This window comes from Phoenix dactylifera, chromosome 10 (assembly GCF_009389715.1).
Source record: "Phoenix dactylifera cultivar Barhee BC4 chromosome 10, palm_55x_up_171113_PBpolish2nd_filt_p, whole genome shotgun sequence".
NCBI classification, from domain to species: Eukaryota; Viridiplantae; Streptophyta; class Magnoliopsida; order Arecales; family Arecaceae; genus Phoenix; species Phoenix dactylifera.
The window spans coordinates 11,396,696-11,419,835 of NC_052401.1; the positions used below are offsets into that span (position 1 = coordinate 11,396,696).

Sequence of the window (23,140 nt, forward strand, 5' to 3'; positions counted from 1 at the left end):
GGGATCCAAAGGATGTGCCTCCTGATGAGAAGGCATATCATAGGATGGGGCGCTATCAAAAATAGGGAGCCATATCATGAAGAGATGTGATAAGGATGAGAGAGAATGCTTCATCCTTATCCACTTATAACCTCCACGTATTCTCTCTCCTTGTATTTCACGCCACAAGCCATCACGCCATCATTCATCACGTCCTCCTATCAAGCCCCATCATGCTACCAGCCTATTATGTCCCCATCCAATGGTGGACATAAAACTCAAGGGCTATGATTGAAGGTGCCATCAAAAAAGGAGTTATATCATCATCCAACTGCTTGATGATGATCCAAAGGCTCTAATTCAAGGCGGCTCATCATGATCTCATTATGTCTTCATCCAATGGCTGATGAAGATCAAATGGTCAAGATTAAAGGCCTTACCTAACCCAATCCAATTGGGTTCAAACCACCTCACCATTATGTCTTCATCCAACGGTAGATAAAGATCTAACAGTCTAAAATGAATAATTTATCAAATCTAATCCAATTAGACTCAAAACATGCCAATTAGGTGCCAACTCTTGACTAACCCATATTAAGATATGATCTAATCAAATTAGATCAATTAAGAATCAGATTCGAATCCAATTCGAATCAGATTCGAATCCGCTTCGAATCAGATTCGAATCCGCTTCGAATCAGAAGCTAAGGTTTGCAACACCTGCTAGGATGTTTATCTTGCAAACATGATCTAATTCAATTAGACCCTTGATCAGTTTTCTTGTGTGTGACCTATTGGATTCCATACTTAGCCAGCAGTAGGTGTGGGCTCGAGTTGACCTAACCTGATTAGAACTCTTCTAATTGATTTAGGTCCAAACTGCGCGAACCCGAACTTAACAATTAGAATCCTTTCTAATTGGCGATCGAATTAAACTTTTTAATTCGATCAAACCTACAAGACAAGATTGACGTCTAGCAACGTGTCATATCTACCCGAAAAATATGAAATTTGGTGGAAATACCAAAAATACCCTTCAGTGGCAAGTTACCGTGCAATTCAATCCTTCAATCAAACTGCATCCCGAATATGTATATGAGTATGAATGTATGTCAAACTTAATTTCATATTCATATTTCTCTTAATCTTCTAATGATAATTCGAATCATGAAACATTAGAAACTCTTTCTAATTTTTATTCTGTTTTGATCAAAAACTCCCTGAATTATCATATGATTAGAATAAATGGGATGCGATTTTCTCTTACTAGAAGTGATTGATTCCTTGTTGACCTACTCATAATCTTCGTACACAATCCACCATATCCAGAAGACCTCGTACACAACTTATTGTCATAAATGAGTGTAAACCAAAACATGGATTTATGTGCACAAGATACCATGGTGATCTCAGGTCATAAGATCAGTTGCACAACTCCCACTAAGAGAATCATCTTTTGAAATGTAAGTAAGATTTCATAAGATTTCTCTTTGCAGGTCAATTCAGTGAACTCATTCCTCTAATGAGCACCCACATCTTTGTATTAGTATCTCCACACAAGTGATTGTGAGATCAATCACCCTCTGCATCGAGCATACGGTAGCATTGATCCCCGACTCAATGTACCAACAACTGGGAATACTTAAGATTAGGATTTTAGGATTTTAGATCTCACTAGTATGATCTCATCATAGCCCTAAAACCATTGCCCTAATCTAAGAGTTTTATCACAAAATAATAAACAGCATATGATGAAACACAATGCCTTTATTCATAATTAAATATCATGTACATAATTTGGAAAATCAAAAGAAAAACCTTTCGCAATACATATTGCGATTAGCTTGTAAGGCATCTATTCTTTCAATCTCCCACTTGCACTAAAACCAATCGCCTTTATATTTCATCCCCATACAATCGAGGTGGCGATCGAACTGCTGCTATGGTAGAGCTTTAGTGAACGGGTCTGCTAAATTGTTCTTTGTGTCTACTCATTTAATGACTATGTCTTGTCTCTCGACAATCTCTCGAACGAGGTGGAAGCGTCTTAGAATGTGCTTGAATTTGTGATGAGACCTTGGTTCCTTTGCTTGAGCAACTGCTACAGTGTTATCACAATAAACTGAGACGGGTTCAGCAATCTCAGGAATTACTTCCAACTCAGAGATGAACTTCTTCATCCAGACAGCTTCTTTAGCGGCTTCACTCACAGCAATGTATTCTGCCTCAGTAGTTGAGTCAGCTACAGTTTGCTATTTGGAACTCTTCCGGCTCAATGCACCACCATTTAGAGTAAAGACATACTCTGAAGTGGACTTGCTATCATCTGGATCTGACTAAAAACTAGAATTAGAAAATCCTTCTAGTTTCAACTCAGATCCTCCATAAACTAGAAAAACATCTTTAGTCATTCTCAAGTACTTAAGAAAATTTTTCACAGCTATCCAATGATCCTCCCCTGGATCAGCCTGGAATCTGCTTGTTATGCCTAAGGCATAAGCAACATCAGGCCTAGTACATAGCATAGCATACATAATCGATCCTACTGTCGAAGCATAGGGAATAGAATTCATTCTATTCCTCTCTTCAAATGTCTTAGAAGATATCTTCTTAGAGAGACGTATGCCATGACTCATAGGTAAGTAACCCCTTTTACTTCCTTCCATGCTGAATCTTTTCAGCACATGATCTATATACCTAGACTGGAACAAGCCTAGCATCCTTTTAGATCTATCCCTATAGATCTTTATACCAAGTATATAGGATGCTTCTCCCAAGTCTTTCATGGAAAAGCTTTTGATAGCCAAGTCTTGACCGATTGTAATATAGGAATGTCATTTCCTATAATTAGTATGTCATCTACATACAATATTAAGAAGACAATGGCACTCCCACTAGTCTTCATGTACACACATGGTTCATCCATATTTTTGATAAAACTAAACTCTTTGACTGTTGTATCAAAACGGATGTTCCAACTCCTCGATGCTTGCTTTAATCCATAAATGGATCTCTTAAGCTTGCATACTTGATTCGCTCTCTTACTTGAGACAAATCCTTCTGGCTGTGTCATGTAAACCTTTTCCTCAAGATGACCATTAAGAAAGGCGATTTTAACATCCATCTGCCAGATTTCATAATCATAGTATGCAGCTATTGCAAGCATAATTCGAATAGATTTGAGCATAGCTACTGATGAAAAAGTTTCATCATAGTCAATTCCTTGCTTTTGCCTGAAACCTTTTGCCACCAATCTAGCCTTGTAGGTTTCTACTTGCCATCTGCTCCAATCTTTTTCTTATAGACCCATTTGCAACCTATAGGGTTTACACCCTCTTGTGCATCAATCAAAATCCATACTTGGTTGGTATACATAGAGTCTATTTCGGATTTTATGGCTTCTAGCCATTTGTCAGAGTCATTAATCATGACAGCCTCCGAATAGGTCAGAGGATCATTGTTCTGAACGATGTGGGCTTCATCATTCTCAATGATAAACCCATACCTCTCAGGTGCATTTCGCACTCTATCTGATCTTCGGAGAGGAGATGTATGTTATGGCTGTACCTCATTTATGGGTACATCTGGTTGAGGAATGTCTTGTGTCTCTGTTTGTAGGTCGTGAACTTCTTCAAGTTCTATTCTTCTATCCTTACACTTTTCAAATAAAAACTTTCTCCATGAAAGTGGCATGCCTACCTACAAAGACCTTTTGTTTGGTAGGATGATAGAAGATGTATCCTATACTATCTTTAGGATAACCTACAAAAAATACATTTATCTGATCTAGCACTTAGCTTGTGTCCAAAATTTTTTTTGATATAAGCTTGACAGCCCCATATCTTAAGATACTTAAGATTAGGCTTCTTCCTCTCCATATCTCATATGGAGTGCTAGGTACAGAGTTAGAAGGTACCCTATTTAATACTAGTGCAGCAGTCTCTAGGGCAAAACCCCAGAATGAAATAGGAAGATCTGTAAAGCACATCATGGACCGTATCATATCTAATAGAGTACGATTCCTCCGTTCGGCTACACCATTTAATTGTGGCGTATACGGAGGTGTCCATTTAGAGAGAATTTCCTTTTCTTTAAGATGATTTAAAAACTCACTAGAAAGGTATTCACCTCCTCGATCTGATCGAAGGATTTTAATATATTTTTCGGTTTATTTTTCAACCATACTTTGATACTCTTTAAACTTATCAAAGGCTTCGGATTTATGTTTCATAAGATACACATATCCGAACCTTGATAAATCATCAGTGAATGTGATGAAGTAAGAGTATCCACCTCTAGCTGGAGTTGTCATAGGACCACATACATCTGTATGCACAAGTCCTAATAACTCACTTGCCCTTTCTCCATGTCCAATGAATGGAGATTTGGTCATTTTACCCATAAGACAAGATTCACAAGTTCCTAATGATTCAAAATTATAAGGATCAAAAAACTTTTTTTTGTATAACTTGTGTATTCTTGACTCACTAATATGACCTAGTCGGCAATGCCAAAGGAGGGTATTATTCACCTCTTCTCTCTTTCTTTTATTATTTTCATCAATATGAAATATATTGTCATTAAGAGATAGAACAAGAAGACCATTTTCCATAATGCCATTGTAATAGACTTTATTAGAAAAAGAAATTGAGCAACCATTGCTCTTTACATTAATTTCAAATCCTTTCTTTAACAACAAAGGAATAAAAATTACATTTCTAATAATCTTGGGCATATAATAACAATCTTCTAATTTCAGAAACTCTTCCGAAGGCAACTCCAAATGGTAGGTTCCAACAACTTCAGCCTGGATAGACTCTCCTCCAGCGCCATAAAGCTCGAAGTCACCTTTCCCCAAATTTCTAATTTTCTGTAGTCCATGCAATGATTTGCAAATGTGAGAACCCCAGCCGGTATCCAATACCCATGAATTTGAATTTGAAAAACTTAATGACAAATTGGCATGTAACATAAACATACCTTTTGATGCAACTCTTGCATTAGGCTTTACAGTTGAAAAAAAACTCTTGCAATTCCTTTTCCAGTGGCCTTGCCGCAGTGGAAACAGATACTTGATCCGGAGATTTTCTTTCCTTTCTTCTTCTTGATCTTGCTACTATTAAGGTTCAACCTTTTCTTAGAACCCTTATTGCCTGATTTCTTCCTTGAGCCCTTATCAACAAGAAGGATCGGACCCTTTTCCTTCTTGATATGGGCCTCAGCTGTCTTTAACATATTTAACAGCTCAGGCAGGGAGGCGTTCAGCTTGTTCATATGAAAATTCACAACAAACTGAGAGAATGAATCAGGTAGTGATTGCAAGATCAAATCCTGACTGAGCTCACTGTCCATAGCAAAACCTAATTGACTTAATCTGGTGATCAAGTCTATAACCATAAGAACATGGCTTTGCACTGGAATTCCTTCATTCATTCTAGCATGGAACAACTGCTTGGATATCTCATATCTAGCAGTCCTGCTTTGCTCTCCATACAACTCTTTTAAATTTAGAAGTATGGATAGAGTGTCCATGCTTTCATGTTGCCTTTGTAATTCATTACTCATAGAGGCAAGCATGATACATTTGACAGTTAAACTGCCATTCTTCCATATCTTATGTGTGGCAACCTCCTCTTCAGTAGCATTATCCTCCGTATCTCCAAAATCAGGGGTTTCAAGTATTACAAAATTTTCTCCTGAGTGAGTACAATTTTTAGATTCCTCAACCAGTCCACATAGTTTGGACCGGTCAACTTGTTGGCATCTAAGATGCCTCTTAGTGAAAGTGAGATGCCATTTAATAATTCTACATAAGCAAGAACAAAACTAACATAAGCAGACCAATCATGGTGACATGTATACAATTAAATAAGAACTTTTATCTAATCGTCTGCTACTATTTTTATCGAATTTCATAGCCCTCTCCTATGATAAACGAGAAAACCTAATTTTTCTTAGTAGGGTTGAGATCCTAATTCATCATAAAAGCCTTGTGGTTACAAAACAAATCCTTATGAGTTCAAAGGTAGGAAACTCTTTCCAATTGCATCTCATGCATTTCTCAACTTTATCTTGTCCTCTTAAAATACTTATAGCCTTGTGGTTGTACAACAAACTATAATATTTTAGTTAAGTCAAACCCTTCATTTCTATATAGTCATATTCGAATAATATTGCTCTTATAGTTACACAACAAAGCAACATATTAAAATATGCCATAAGCATCTCTATGCACCAAGACAGTATAACATCAGTCCCCATTGCAAGCCTTGTGGTTGCACAACAAACTAGCATAGATCTTGACATAATAATGTCGAGGTATGAAGGAAGGATATCAGTAGTGTTTTATCAACATTAAGCTTATCCATAATAGGCAATCAAACAATTGGCCAGGTAAGCAGGTGGGAGGCTCCCCTTACTCAGAGAGTAAGATCCTAATTAAGTAACCACCTTTAGTGCTTTCCTAGACACCAATTAGATTAATTGTTCTAGAATGGATTAGCTCAAAGTTTTTCAATACTATGACTTAATATAATTTTTATTGAGGATTTACTAGTCTCAAGCACATTCTATAATTGTAACATATTTATCATGTCTATGTATATGCTACAATAAACTATATTTCTATCTCATAGCATATATAAATGAAAAGTAATTGTCATACATCATAGCTATCTCATAGCATGTACAAATTATTACCAATTGATTGAATCAATTAACATGCTTCAACATATCTTCATATGAAAAAATTCATATCATGACATTTTATTATATATCATATCATATAATTCAGCATTCTTCTAAACATATGACATTACTATCTCATAGTAAATTAACAATCATACATCATGCATAATCATTTGATTGAACCAATTAAGGATGGCTCTGATACCACTGTAGGGTTCAAACATGCCATGTGGGGCAGCGGAAGCTAGGAATTTTTAAATTTTCTTAACAAAATCTCTTTACATGAAACCCTATTAAGCCAAGATCACCTTAATGGTAACAATCAAATAATATAATATAAATTCAGAAATAGAAAAATACCTCTAACGCTAATCCAATGTGCAGAATTTTCACTAGGTACCCAAATATTCACTCTCCAATGGTGATCCACACGGAAACTTGATTTAAGACTTTAGCTCCAAAGACTTTTTGATCCTTAATGCTGAATCCTTCCAAAGGATTTAATTGGCTTGCTTTCTTTCCTCTCTATTTTTCTTTTACCTTCTAAAATCACTTCTAAACTTTTTGTCCTAAAGAAGACCACCTTGTCTTGGCTTAGGACATACTAGAAGCAATGCTAGAAAGAAGGAACTAATGTAAGAAAGAAAGAAGAGAGGAGTGCGGTGGAATGGGATTAAGAAATACGGTGGAATGGTTCCCCTTTTATAGATGGCGCAGGGATGCATGCATCCCATCCTTTCATTCATGAAAGGAGGCGTGGGATCCAAGGGATGTGCCTCCTGATGAGAAGGCATATCATAGGATGGAGCGCTATCAAAAATAGGGAGCCGTATCATGAAGAGATGTGATAAGGATGAGAGAGAACGCTTCATCCTTATCCACTTATAACCTCCACATATTCTCTCTCCTTGTTTTTCACGCCACAAGCCATCACGCCATCATTCATCATGTCCTCCTATGAAGCCCCATCATGCTACCAGCCTATTATGTCCCCATCCAATGGTGGACATAAAAATCAAGGGCTATGATTGAAGGTGCCATCAAAAAAGGAGTTATGTCATCATCCAACGACTTGATGATGATCCAAAGGCTCTAATTCAAGGCGCCTCATCATGATCTCATTATGTCTTCATCCAATGGCTGATGAAGATGGTCATGATTAAAGGCCTTACCTAACCCAATCCAATTGGATTCAAACCATTTCACCATTATGTCTTCATCCAACGGTAGATAAAGATCTAACGGTCTAAAATGAATGATTTATCAAACCTAATCCAATAAGACTCAAAACAAACCAATTAGGTGCCAACTCTTGGCTAACCCATATTAGGATATGATCTAATCAAATTAGATCAATTCGAATCAGATTCGAATCCAATTCGAATCAGGAGCTAAGGTTTGCAATACCTGCTAGGATGTTTATCTTGCAAACATGATCTAATTCAATTAGACCTTTGATCAGTTTTCTTGTGTGTGACCCATTGGATTCCATACTTAGCCAACAGTAGGTGTGAATTCGAGTTAACCTAACCTGATTAGAACTCTTCGAATCGATTTAGGTCCAAACTGCGCGAACCCGAACTTAATAATTAGAATCCTTTCTAATTGGCGATCGAATTAAACTTTTTAATTCGATCAAACCTACAAGACAAGATTGACGTCTAGCAACATGTCATGTCTACCCGGAAAATATGAAATTTGGTGAAAATACCAAAAATACCCTTCAGTGGCAAGTTACCGTGCAATTCAATCCTTCAATCAAACTGCATCCCGAATATGTATATGAGTATGAATGTATGTCAAACTCATTTTCATATTCATATTTCTCTTAATCTTCTAATGATAATTCAAATCATGAAATATTAGAAACTTTTTTTAATTTTCATTTTGCTTTGATCAAAGACTCCCTGAATTATCATATGATTAGAATAAATGGGATGCGATCTTCTCTTACTAGAAGTGATTGATTCCTTGTTGACCTACTCATAATCTTCGTACACAATCCACCATATCCAGAAGACCTCGTACACAACTTATTGTCATGAATGAGTGCAAACCAAAACATGGATTTATGTGCACAAGATACCATGGTGATCTCAGGTCATAGGATCAGTTGCACAACACCCACTAAAAGAATCATCTTTTGACATGCAAGTAAGACTTTATAAGATTTCTCTTTGCAGGTCAATTCAGTGAACTCATTCCTCTAATGAGCACCCACATCTTTGTATTAGTGTCTCCACACAAGTGATTGTGAGATCAATCACCCTCTGCATCGAGCATACATAAGATTGATCCCCGACTCAATGTACCAACAACTGGGAATACTTAAGATTAGGATTTTAGGATTTTCGGTCTCACTAGTATGATCTCATCATAGCCCTAAAACCATTGCCTTAATCTAAGGGGTTCATCACAAAATAATAAACAGCATATGATGAAACACAATGCTTTTATTCATAATTAAATGTCATGTACATGATTTGGAAAATCAAAAGAAAAATCCTTCGCAATACATATTGCGATTGGCTTTTAGGGTATCTATTCTTTCAACTAAGACACCCCCGTTCCACAGAATTTGAAACCCAGTAAGGATATTCCAATATTACATCAATTTGCATTTTTTGCATGTCTGTCAACTAAGTACTACTCAATCTAATCTTATCAGTGGATTCCAGCAAAACTACGGAGTGCTTGGAAAGTCGACCCTTATGAATGGCTTGCACTTGAGAATGAATTGAGAGTCATGGTAAATCATGACACGTTCTATAATAATGGTTTAGCGGTCTGCCTTACTTCAAATGGGCACAATTACTATTGTGAGTTTCAAGATCTTTTGAAGAAAAATGCGAGAATGACATAGTTTACATGTGTTCATCTGTTACTTATTGCACTTTTACTAGCTTTTCTTGCTTTGGCTCTGTTGTCTTGAGAATCCAGCACCGAGGTGCACATAGGTAGGCCCCTCTTGTTAACCAAGGTTTTAAATCCCATGTAATAGAGGTGTCCTGATTTCTCCATGAAACGGGATAACCCGCTGTCTCGCCCCCTCTCGATGGTAGTCCCAATCAAGCATCCGAGTAGATACCCTCTGCCAATCTTCCCTTCTTCTTTCCTTCTTTCTTTTTCTTCTCTTCCTTTCTTTCGTTCTGTTTCTTCAATTTCCCTTTCTTTCCTTTTACTTCTTTCTTTTTCTTATCCCTTCCTTTCTTTCTTTTTTCCTTTTTCTTCTTTCTTTTCCTCCCCCCTTCCTTCCTTTATTTTTCTTCTTTCTTTCTTTTCCTCCTCCCTTCCTTTCTTTTTCTTCTCTCTTCCTTTCTTTCCTTTTTCTTCTTCTTCTTTCCTTTCGCTCTTTTTCCTTTATTCATATTTCCTTCCTTTCTTTCTTGCCTCTTTCTTCTTCTCTCCCCACGTGGATAGGTTCAAAGTCCTAACCCATCCCGATCCTAATTTTCACGAGAATAAGATGAAACAACCAAGACACCTCCCATCCCATCGGAACTTAAAATCTTGTTCTTATCTTCCCTGAAGTGGGATTAGACTATGATGGTGCAGTGGGCCTATATTTAGCTTAATAAAAAAAATTGTCAAAGCTTGGGCCATACATAATAGGTCCATCAGGTTTTGGAGCTTTCTTAAAATAGTTACCCAAGTAAAACCACGCTATTATATTATATAAGTATTATTTTGGGGGGAAATACAAATAAATATTACTTTTGAAAGAAAGGGAGGATCTTATCCAAAAAGGGGGGGGGGGGAGAGAGAAAGGGAGGGAGACGCACCTACACTATAATTACCTAGGCCCAAATAATTGGAAATGGTCCACTCAAGACTCAAACCCAAAACCTCTAGTTGTTAAGTGGAGAGGTATGACTGTTGGGGTTATGCCCTAACCCATAGATGAGTAAGTATTATTAGAAGGTAGCACTATACATGGTCCTATTTTCGCCACAACTGCCCATTTTGATATTTGGAAAACAACTATATCGAGCCATAGTTAGGTCAGGCTGAGATATACACGGGCCGGCATGTTGGGTGAAAGAAAGGCATGGCTTGGGTTTATGTGTGTCTAAGCCCTAAAATCTTGGTCCACATAGGCTAAGATGCCAACAACCATAAAAACAATTAGTTGCAATTACCAATGAAACAAGCAAGGATAGTTATCTTATCTCGACAAGAATATGATGAAATGTTCTTTCAAAATGGCATTATATAATAAGTATGGAGTCTTTCCCTCGCCAATGTGAAGTAAATGAGCAAACTGTCAAATGCATAAGGTGAAATTCATATACTAAGTTGAACAAAATAATTATATAATAATGCTTTGGAGCAAGGACAACTACATCGCCCCAATAACAATTCAAAGTAATAAATGGTTATCGAAATCCTACTCAATCAAAGAGAAAGAACTCATTCATCATATGCATACCTGAAGAAGCAACTCAAATTTTGAGTTGAACAGGAAGGTGCTAAAAGCCCTATGCAGCAAATTCTCAGATTCAATTTTTTCCATCAGATGGCCTAATCATTAACATAAGAAATCATATATTACAACTTTGATAGCTTATAGCATGTTGGAAGATCACAAACATGTGAAATCTTGGTTACTAAAGCAATTATTATGAAGTAGCAACTAGAAAATAATAAATGCATGATTTTAAGGATTGAGGAGAAAGATAAACCAGAGTAATTAAGTATTTGATAATGTTGATTCTTAATCCCTTCATTAACTAGGTATGAATTTCAACATATTCTACATAAGACCAGAAATTACACTGTGATGTTTACTCTCTGATCTTCCATTAAAGAGAAATCATGGTCTTGCATCATTCTCTCCTATGAAAGGTTTATTGTACTTGGTTAGACTAAGTTCTAAAGATAATTAAGACAATAAGAAAACTTTGCACTTTTGGTAAAAAAATCAGTTTAAGCAGGGGCCTTGCCTATGTTAATTGATAAAAGAACTTTCTCTTCTGTTACTTGTTAAACTACAAATGCGATTATTTTTCCAGATAAAACTTTACCCGTCATGATGTCCCTGAATGAACAGGACTGATTACTGGGCATGGCCATGTAGAAGCACATCCACAAAAACATGCTTCCACACAGGCTAAATGGCCATACATACAAGTGGGCTTGAGAAATGCACATGCACCAACCACACAATACACCCATGTGCACATACTCAAATTAAACAAATGGACATACCCCTCTCCTCCGAGAATGCATAGGTGTTCTACAAGACAAGCAGATTACATTCATGATTTTTGTTTTTCATTACATATTGCACTTGGCAGAATTTGCCTTCAAGGGCATGAAAAAAATCATTTAGACAGATGTAAACATGCAAGATGTATGATAATGATCCATTCCACTGTTCGTGGATTTGGACAACTTTTGCGTCCAATTAATACCAAGTTTAGTTCTTCCTGCTTGCAGCCACCATAAATCATCACAACTGCTAACAGCAGATCTTTCATTATCCACCATGAAAGTCCACAATATAGATAAGAAAATGTGATTTAACAAATTAAATAGGTTCCAGTTCTCTTGGAACTCTAGCAAATCAAGAAAAACAAGATTTGACTCTGTAAGCTGGATGACAATAAGGAAAGGTAAACAGAACACCCTACAATACAAAGCACGCATACAATGATGAAGAAGAAAACTCTACTTAAATTAAACCAGAAAATTTTTGCTAAACCCTAATGCAAAATATACATGTAACTACAGTCTGCATATAACAATCAAGCCTTGTCCCAGCCATGCCAGAAAGGTTTTGTGAATCCTCATCCGCAAAGCATACAGTTGATGTTTCCAACTTCTCCATCTCCCTTCTCACAATTTCCAGTTATTTTACCTTATGTCTTCCCTTATGCTTACTACATCTTTCAACAAAGAGAAGAGTACCCATCCTTTACTGAAGCCCCCCTCAGATGTTCGTTTAACATGCCATATTATCCTAACCGATTCTCCATCAGCTTGTCGTAATTTATGAAACTCCTGCCACTTATCTAATATGAAGGATACTTCCTATTTTTACCACAAATCAATATTAGTATTTTTACTTCAGCTAATCTTATTTTCTTGGATGTTCTTTATTGACTAATATTCTGAGTCATCTAATGAGAATGCAGGTCATACTGACATTCTATAAATTTTTCCTCTTAAGTTGTTAATGGTATGGATGGATCAAGTAATACCCCAAAAGCATCTCCTTACTTTGTCGAGAAAGCATTAATTCTATTACATGGGTTCACCTATCTTTCTATTATTTTTGTACAACAAATCTTACATAATGAAATGGAACACTCTGTGGTCTATCTTGTCCATCATTCTTAATTAGGACTTATCTCCATTATTTTACTTTCTTTTTTTCTTCATGCTGATTTTTAAACCATATCCTCTGAAGTACAGTAACTACAATTTCAGGTGATAAATTATCTTATTTCTAGATTATAACCATCAGTGTTTGTAGGACTTCTTTGCTTCCCTAGAAATTCTCTTGATCTCATTATATCATTGCATGCTTTTAGCCCCACTCTCATTCCTGCTGCTTGAATGTTGGCATCAGCGTAAAATTTTTTTAATCACCATGGATGACAATATCTTTAATTGTCTTACTATATATCAGTAATAGACAGAGCAAGGTTTGCCATACTAGTTGGTACCATACCGTACTGGATGTACCATACCAAACCGGTATGCAGTCTCATACGATACCAACACTCAGTGCACCTTGCCATCTCGTACTATACAGTGTATCGACACTATAATAGGATGGTACCGGTACGAAGTCTGGTATCGAGACAGCAAACCCTAAGACTAACATTAATTACAGTTGAAAAGTTTCTGGTAGATGCAATGTCATAATTGCATTTGCCTTTTAACTCTGAAAAATGAAATTGGTAAAGGGCTTCAAAGATGACTCTATACTCTCTGATATTATAATCATTTCCTTATTAACATCATCTAGGATATCATAAGAAAAAAAATATTAATCATTGGTTTCTTATTAACTATCCAGAGCAGTCTCACTAAAGGTGTAAAGACCTTTATGACTAAACTCACCTGATAACAAATTTTTGACCCAGGATAATTGCTTATTGGATGAAATCAAAAACTTTAGTTTATCCTGTTTGTTCATGATATCGCAAGTTAAGAGGTCATGAAAATAAGGACTACAGGTGTAACAGTATCTCTCTTCTGAGTGCACTATCAAATCATACTCAAGTGTCCTGCATGAGTGTAAATCAAAATGGTGATGATTTTCACATTGTCAATTTACATAATATATTTAACCATGAAGTCCATTAAAAAGACATGACATACAGGTAAAAATAACATGAAGCACTTGTCTAATAATCTTGTAAATGCTAGGTTGATGGAAGCATAATACTAACAGCATATTTACCTTCCCATATTCTTCATGTATTCATTCACATGCACAACACGAAGCTTGCAGACTGCTCATAATCAAATAATTAAACAGATTTCCTATAACTTGCACCAAATAAATGACTGATGCAAAAGTTTTATGATCCTCCAGCTTCCTTATGAGTCCATGCATCCATCGTAAGGATGAGTAGTTCCATTCAGGGCACCTCTGTGGCCTTGGGGGTATTCTTTCTCCTTCTCCACTTACTTTCTTCAGCAAGACTCACTGAGCTCACAGATTCATATAAGGTTTTACACCCATAGTCTAACTATGTACAGCACAAATTGACTTCAACATCTTTGCAGCATGGCATAACTCCCCCATACATCCTATGTCAAATTCTAGTAAACTAACATTGCTTCCCTGGCAATTAATTTGTTTCCAAGAAAGGGGCTATCAAAACTGATTTCTTTCAATCCAGAATTTCAGTTATTTGGCTTGGAGAGAATGAAAATGTAGAAATGTCTTATACAGAAACCATGAGAAGAAATCAGTTATATGGTTTCCACCCAAAAATTACCATGAAACAAAAAAAAATGTTTTATTACCCTTTTTCCATAGATTCTAGTAAACAAATTCTAGTAAACTAACATTGCTTCCCTGGCAATTAATTTGTTTCCAAGAAAGGGACTATCAAAACTGATTTCTCTCAATCCAGAATTTCAGTTATTTGGCTTGGAGAGAATGAAAATGTAGAAATGTCTTATCCAGAAACCATGAGAAGAAATCAGTTATATGGTTTCCACCCAAAAATTACCATGAAACAAAAAAAAATGTTTTATTACCTTTTTCTCCATAGATTACATTGTAATGAATAGAGAAAACTTTGGATTGTTTTTGTTGTATATATTTGTTTACAAGAAAATAAAGGAATACAGAAAACCAGTTTAATCTATATTAAAAGCTGCAATTTTCAACTTCGATCTAACAAAACTGGAGAACAAAAAATAAATTTTCCTGAAATGCTGAAAACACATAATTTTTCTTTTTTTTTTCAAGCCATTTAATTTTCTTAGTAAATAGCATCTCCGGAATTCTTATACTTTAAGGACAAACTTTAATGTTCTATAGAATGTCCATGCAATAAAACATACAAAAAAAAACTTGGGATCAACAACTCCTTTCTTTTTGAGAGAGAAAAGAGGGGACATCCTCCCACTCCCAATCTATAATTATCCAGGTCCAGATTTTTGGAGACGCACCACCAAGAATCGAACCTAGAACCTCTAGTTGCTAGGCAGAGGGATGTGATCACTAGGGCACGCCTCAGTTTACAACATTAATGAATCCATAGGTTATCTTTAGCGGCCTTTTATTCCTATATTCTCTGTTCCCAAACATTGTGCTTTCATTCATTACAAAATCATACTATTATCCCATTTTCTTCCTTTTCACCTAATATGCTCTTTAATAACCTTCTTTGCTTCATCAGTAGATTTAGGCCACAAAACAACATTGCCCTGAATATGCAAAATTTCATTGGAACCAACTGGTATTCCCTGAGTAATTTTATCACTACAAACAATTTATTCTAATTATGTTATTGTTGCTTAGCTGACATGCATATCTCCAATCTGGACTATATGACTAGGTGGCATATAGATGGTGAAACATTAGACCCAATAGAAGATTTGCAATAACTAAAGTAAAATTCTAGATAGCTTGCAAAATATTCAAGGATTCACCTATAGGCACAAACAAAGAAACAATATTTTCAGAAACAAAATTATTACTAAATCAATCATCCATTTCTAAAGAAGATCGATTACAAGCATAACAAGTCTTCCCATCCAAATAAGCAACTGGGACATAAAGATTATCCTACCGCCCATCCACCTACTGCCTGTGGATATAGATTATTCTCACATTGTGAATGACCCACACATGTATCGATACCCAGTCATGCGTTGTTACTGTGGAACCCTCACAGTTATGATGGAAAGCTCAACATCATCATCATATCACTGAATACAAATCAACTTTCTAGATGCCAATAAAATTAGTGGCGATAAAATCACAGTATCTAAGACTAATGAACTAAACATCGGTGCTAACAACATTGAACCAGATCTGAATCATTGACCTGTGTTCATTATGTTGGACATAACAAGTAGTGATATTAACCACATTAAATTGAGCATGACAACATAACTTCATACCAGCTAATAACTCTCATAAGGAATCAAAAAACTAAGGTCCTGTTAGGATACACGAAAATCCTGTGGTATTTTAAACCAGAATTGCACCACCCACCTATGGGTCTATTTAGGCATCAATGAGGTGACCAGGTAGGTGAAAGGGACTCAATGGGCCCTAAGCAAAATAACTGGGACTCACCTCAACCTAAAGGGCAAATCAGCCATCCTTCTAAATACTAGGGCTGTTTAAAACATAAGCCTACCCATGGACCAAAACACAAGCAAGTTGGAATTTTGATTAGATAAGGATTGAATATTATATTATTCCTCTGCATCTAAAGTATATCTCCTTGCAAAATTATGATTGAAAATTTGTAGGTTTTCAACATTATTATGAGATGTTGATGCCCGTGTTAAGATTTTTTTTGACGTAAGGAAAACAATAAATATTTGATTTAGTAAGGTGGGCACAAGATCTTGACAGAAAGAGACATAAGATTTGTTCTTCAATAGCACTCACATGCTTAAACATGGTTCTTCACTGGCATCAAATTTGATGGATTGAATGACAAATTGGTCATGGATGCATAACCGGATCCAGACATCAATTTAGTTTGGTTGGCCAACAATCGCCCAATGACCTACAAAGCCCAACTTATACCCAGTTATTACTGAGGTGGACCAAATTATGCTGAAGTAAGCAGTCCTATTTACCACCCATAATCTAGCAAAGGTCAAAGATAGCTCTTAAGTAAAGTGAGTTAAAAATTGAATGTCAATAGAACAGTAAAGACCAAAAAGACTCAATATGTAAAAGTCAAAAGAAAAACAAAGACAGTTTTTTATTTTTAGTGATTTCCCTTTGGATGGAAATAAATACATAAATTTGGCCCAAATGTGCATCCTCAAATAGATGGAATGATGATTCCCGGTATACAAAGTTACATTATTGACTCTCTTAGTCGTTAACAGTGAAAGATCTATCACATAAAATGACGCTGTCCAAACTGGACAACTGCAGCCAAAAATTTTTCACTGGGACAGAAAATAGCAAAGCTCAAAAACAAAAATAATTATAGGTGGCAGCGTAGTGCAACAACCCAAAGAAGGCAAAGAACAAAATATATGGGGGGAAATGTCACAACTCCATGATGCACGAATCAACCTTAAGCTTGAAACTCTAGAAAATCCATGCAGGAATATATGTGTGTCTGTGTGTGTGTTCCTAGGAAGGCTGATGATCCTTTCATCATGACATCATGAATAAGCCCCTCTATAGCCAATAAAGAAAATCCTTACTTGTGCTACTTGGACATTCCAATCTTTAGGTTTCTGGAAGTATCAGCACTTTTAGAGACCTGAATATGACACAACACAGCATGGATAGAAACTTCCTTTTGAGGTTTCCCGCTCACTTTAAAAAGTGTGTCAACACTTTGCACTTTTTTGATGTTTCATGCAAGGAATTCGCAATTTCAGCTAATAAATGCTTGAAGTGAAGTGTTATTAGGTTATTAATATTAAGTTTTGACAATTATTTATCAATTTAAGTTTATTAATATTAAGTTTTGACAATTATTTATCAAATTAGGTATCCTAACACATCTTAAGAAACCTCCAATGTACTAACAATATGATGTCTTCTTACCACAAGATCTGATATCTATCTTTTTTTCTCATGCTTCAGATCAGTGACCGCTGAACCATCTGAACCAGACAGTTCAAAGCGTACCGAACCAAACCAAACAATTATCAAGATGGTCCCGCTCGGCTTGGAAAATCCTTTTTTTATATAAAAACCTCCACACACTCTCTCTCGATTCTTCTGAGTTCTCTCTCTCCCAATCTCCCATCCCCCCCCTCCCTCCTGATCTCTTGATTCTCGATCTCTCCACAATGACAAGGCTTCTGATGGCTAGGGTCAGGGTTCCATGACTGAGGTACAATTCTCTCACCCCCACTGTCCCAATCTTCTGACCTCTTGACTCTCCTCCCTCCCTCCCGATCTCCCAATCTCTCCACAACGATGAGGCGCCCAACAACTAGGATTAGGGTTCCATGACCAAGTGTGCCTCTCTCTCCCTCTCTCTCTCTCCCCCTACCTCTCCTTCGCCTTCTCCCCCTCTCCCTCTCCCTCTCCCTCTCTTTCCTAGTTTAAGGACACCTCGGCTCGATACGGTACATACCATTACCATACCGAATCGGTCGCCAACTGGTACATCCTCTGTTACTAATTCAGTGAAGATTTATGGATTTAGCGCTTCGAGCTTCTTCATGAAGATAGGTTTTAGGTACTTTTCATTAAAATTATATTTCTCAAATATATGCAATTCCATGGTCGATGCCCCTTTTCTTTAGGACAGCATATATATGTCTCCTTCCCCTTTTTCAATTTCCCTTTCTTGTATAAGCAATGAAGCATCAAAGTAATACGCACATCTTATGTCCCCATGCCTAGATTTTTGGAGGTTTCCACGCCCAACACTTGGAGATTCTTTGATATTTAGCTCGCATGCCAAGTGTCTAGGTAATATTGATCCCTCCTCCCAAAGTTTCCCCTATACTTCAAATCTTATACTCTTATTAGCCATAAAGGTCCAGATGGCATTAAATAATGCTGAGAACTTCTACCTAAAAGAGAAAAAAAAACATACACAACAGATGCATGAAAAACAAGAACAATATCAAGCATGCAAGAAATATTCAAGTTTACTCAAGAAGCATAATTCTTCATATAGATGCTCAAATATATTTGGAAATATTGACCAACAACTTACAATTATATTTAGATTCATGTCCAACAACATTGTCCTGCTCATCCACCAAAATACATCTGCATGGCAAAACAAGCAATTTATTTTTCAAGTAAATTAATGAATAGGTGCAACATCTTAAGAACTTAATAGAAGAAATTCTATTAATGTAGTGATCAATGAAGAAATTGTTTCTATAGACCCTATCATACAAATTAGAACCCTAATAATGGTATGTCGTTCCGGCCCGAACCGAATGGTACAGAGTGTACCATACCGTACCAGTTCGGTACTGGTACCAGGTACGCCAAAAAAATTCTGTACAGTACTATACCATACCGACACTGTGCTAGTGTGGCACCATTATAGGGTCTAGTACCGAGACGGCGAATCTTAACCCTAATAATTAACATTTATGGACCAATACAAAGTTTGCAATAGATTAGGATGTTTAAACATTATTAAGATACAAGATGAAACTACCTGAGCAACAAACATAATAATGAATAATGAAGGAATAAAATTATGACAGCCAACCTAGGAACATGGAGAGCTAATTGTGCAAGAATCCAAATATATTCTCAGCAGATGAGACAAAGTCGGCCATCGAAAAAGGCTCCTCTAAGCCTCTAGAAGCTCGATCAGACAAACGTTGAGCCACATGCTCATCATCTGACGACCTCTCCTACATCAACCTTGTCACTTCTCTCGAATAAGAAATAAAATAAGGAAAAAGGCTTAGAACAAGGAAAAGTGACTAAGATAGAGAACCAAAGAGCCCTACTGAAAGCTTTAAGTGAAGAAACTCCAGAGGAAAAATAGAAGGATGAAAGCCGACGGCGGAGATGAAGAAAACCCTAATCAAAGATGAAATAGAGGGACAATTTTGGGGGTGCAATGTTGGTTAACCCTTGGCGGCTCTTAAGATGACTGGTTGCAAAAACTTTGAAGCGAAGAGAAGCATAGATAACAGGTATTATATAGAGCCTCAGGTGGCTCAGATCAATGTGATCATTCAAACCATCGGTTCGATCTCCACCATGTGTCAAACGGATGTTCAACTCGAAACCATCATCAAGATCGCTATCGGCAAAGCGTCCACCCATCGCCCGAGAAATCCTACCACTTATGATTTCGGGAGGGGCAAACGCCAGCATGCAATTATAAATGCAGTCTCTAAAAAACCTTCGAAACTGACAAGATAGTCCCTGTTGATCAACTTTGCAGCTCGTCTTTACTGATTGGTTTCACTCGAGAAAAGTTACTTCCTTTGCCCAAGCCGATCAGGTCATTTCGGCCTTGGAAGTGGGGAGTAAGTGATATACCTTGGAACTAACTTCTACTGACAAAGCAAATCGACTAATGAAAGTTCGCCACCTAACTGCGAGCTGACAATTCAAAACTTGCCACATGGCCAATCCAAAACACGCATGAAGAATCCTTTGTATTTCAAACTTTCCAACAGCTAGCAACAACTCGGCCGTGATCACTATCTGTTTCATAACAAACACGATACCCAAGCAATTCCTGCGAACGAGAAGCACAAGCGAGATTCATAGACAAGATACATGGTTTATTGCTTTATCAACAAGGGTATAACCCAAACTACTTAGCGACAGGCTTCGATCTTCGTCTATATATTGTGTTCCTAAAGATCGTCTAAGTAAGTTCTCTTTCGACTCTCTTATGCTACCTATTTATCTCTCTCAAACCTCCTATTATCGGAGAGTCACATCTGGCTTAAGCATTAGAGTGTCTCTCGTCGGACACGCTCCGGAGGATAGACTTCTTTGTTGTTTCGGGTCGGAGCTAGCATTGAAGAACTGTCGGAAGTCATTTCCTCGCCATCCAACACTGATTCGTGGGTGCTCAACAACAGGATCACTGTTGATAGAATGCAGTAGCCATCAAAAAATCGCCGTGGAGACGTGCAGTGATCCCATCTAATCTCTCTGATCCGAACAGTAGATGAGCCGAGATCTCCAGCGTCCGCCACCAATTTGGTGCCTGCAATTTTACATCTACATCTATATGTTGCATAGTTGTTGGAATTGGTTTATAATTGCTGTTCGGTAAATTGTGTTCTTGCATGCTCGTGATGTGTGTGCGGTGGTAGCCACGTTCCTTGACTATATCATCAGGCCAAGGGAGTTACATGATACTTCCACATCCTGCATCTACAAAAGCTCCACTTCCCCGCCCCCTCTTTCAGCTCTCAAAATATGGAACAGCAAGCAACCAACATATCGCACTTTCTCTCAGTTCTAGTATGAATTCCCCAGCTAAAGCCCGAACTGTTTCTGTTTTAAAGGCGATTACCTAATCAAAACCCGAGAAAATAAGTAGACCATGTGATTCCAACCTTCAAAACTATGTCGAGGTTTCAACCGAAGGATGACACAAAATAACCCAAAAAAAAAAAAACTCTGCTATTATAAGAGAGCGTAAGCAGTCCGCCAAATAAACACATTCTTCGGGGAAAAAATATGTATCGATTTAAAAATAGAGAGAAATAGATGGCCAGAACTTACGCATGATCTGGGAAGAGGAACTAAATCAGACTCCTTTGCCAATAAAACAGAGAACAGCAGAGACGACGCTATATGTTAACTATAGATCGCAGCGAAAGAAAAAAAAAAATCTTGGAACACCAAATAAAAAGACAATTTTTAGTTAAAAATTGGCCTATTGATATTAAAAGAGACAGAAGGATTGGATCCTCACTCGTCATCGAACATGAGGCGCCTCTGGACGGCATCCATGGCAGAGTCAGCATCGACGGCGGGGGCGGCGGCGGAGGCATCCACTTTCCTCATCGTGGAGGCGGGGGCGGCGGACACCGAGCGAGAATCGGAGCGGAGGACGAGAGAAGGGAAGGGGACGGGGGAGAAGAGGCGATGGCGATGAGCGGAGGGGACAAAGTCAAGGGCCTTCGCTGCTGCGCCTCGGTATCTGAACGCAGACGAGATGGTGGAGGGGATCAGCGACAAAGAAGCCGACATGGAGAACTGAGAATCTCTCTCTCTCTCTTCTGCGAACTTCTGTGGAATACCAAGTTTTTTTATCCTTCTTGGCACCCACTCTCGCCCAATCTCCAACGTAGTTTTTTTATCCTTCTTGGCACCCACGCTCCCCCAATCTCCAACGTTCATAAATATTTGGGACGGGGTTTAAGTGGGTCGAATGAACACGTGATATGACCCTGTGACCCAACTAGTTTAGGTCCAAATTAATTTATATTAAAAAACTCATTGGTCAGAATCTAAAATAGAATTTATTTTATTTTTTGAACTGAGTCTAAATTTATTAAATTCAGATCCAGCCTATCCTAATTCTTTCGATTTTTAAGATTAGATCTGAATTTACTAAATTCGTATCCCATACGACTCGACCATCACAAAAATTAGTAAAAGGTGATTTTAGTGCTTACATTGGGGGCCATTTATGTCAATCAAGTGGATGTTCAAGAAGTGGCAGCAGCGACGAGCAAGAAAAGAACTCATGTCGGACACAACAACTGCTTTAAACCAAACCTAAGAAAGCTGCAACACTGACAAAGCATAAACTACCTTGTCATATCATCACAAAAATCCATCGTCCGACTTTTCATGGATTTCCCATTATCTCGTGAAAGAAAGAGAAACAGCAAACACAACAAACTAAAAATTTAGCTAATGTAATGAAGCACATTCACAGATGTTTTGACATTTTATTCTATAAAAATGCTGCAGAGGCATCTTAAGCCGAGAGTTCCGAAAATCTGCTTCTCTAGACCTTCAATCAGGGATGGAGCTGCAGTCCTGAGACCATAATAAGAAGAAGGTTACAAACAAGAGGGCAGTCTGAGCCCCGCATCACTCGTCTGTGGGTACCTAGAACCAAAAAAGAACCAAAAAAAAAAAAAAAAAAACTAAAAGCAATCTAGAAGGCTAGGGAATTAAACCTCAAAAATACCATAAAATAACTAGGCAATGAGCCATCCAAATTATCATATTGGAAAATCATTTTCTGCTCCAGCTATCCTTCCAAAAAATTTTATCAGATCCGACCCGAATTCGAACCGAACCCAAATTTTTTGGGTTGGGACTGGATTATACATTTATCTGATCCGACCCGACCCGATCTTCTATGGAGTTAGGTCTGGG

At 37.4% G+C, this 23,140-nt stretch overlaps 1 protein-coding gene across 1 annotated transcript in view; it reads right to left on the reverse strand.

Annotated features, from left to right (window-relative positions):
• The window catches only part of LOC103696624 (isopentenyl-diphosphate Delta-isomerase I-like), a 28,045-nt gene extending 5,909 nt beyond the window's left edge, over nt 1–22,136 (reverse strand). Inside the window, exons 1-3 of the mRNA XM_008778308.4 lie at nt 21,720–22,136; nt 19,020–19,075; nt 11,096–11,187 (exon numbers count right to left, since the gene is read on the reverse strand). Of these exons, the coding sequence (XP_008776530.2) occupies nt 11,096–11,187; nt 19,020–19,075; nt 21,720–21,997 (426 nt within the window). The 5' untranslated portion in view covers nt 21,998–22,136. The remainder of the gene's footprint in view (nt 1–11,095; nt 11,188–19,019; nt 19,076–21,719) is intronic.
• Between the last annotated feature and the right edge of the window lie 1,004 nt (nt 22,137–23,140).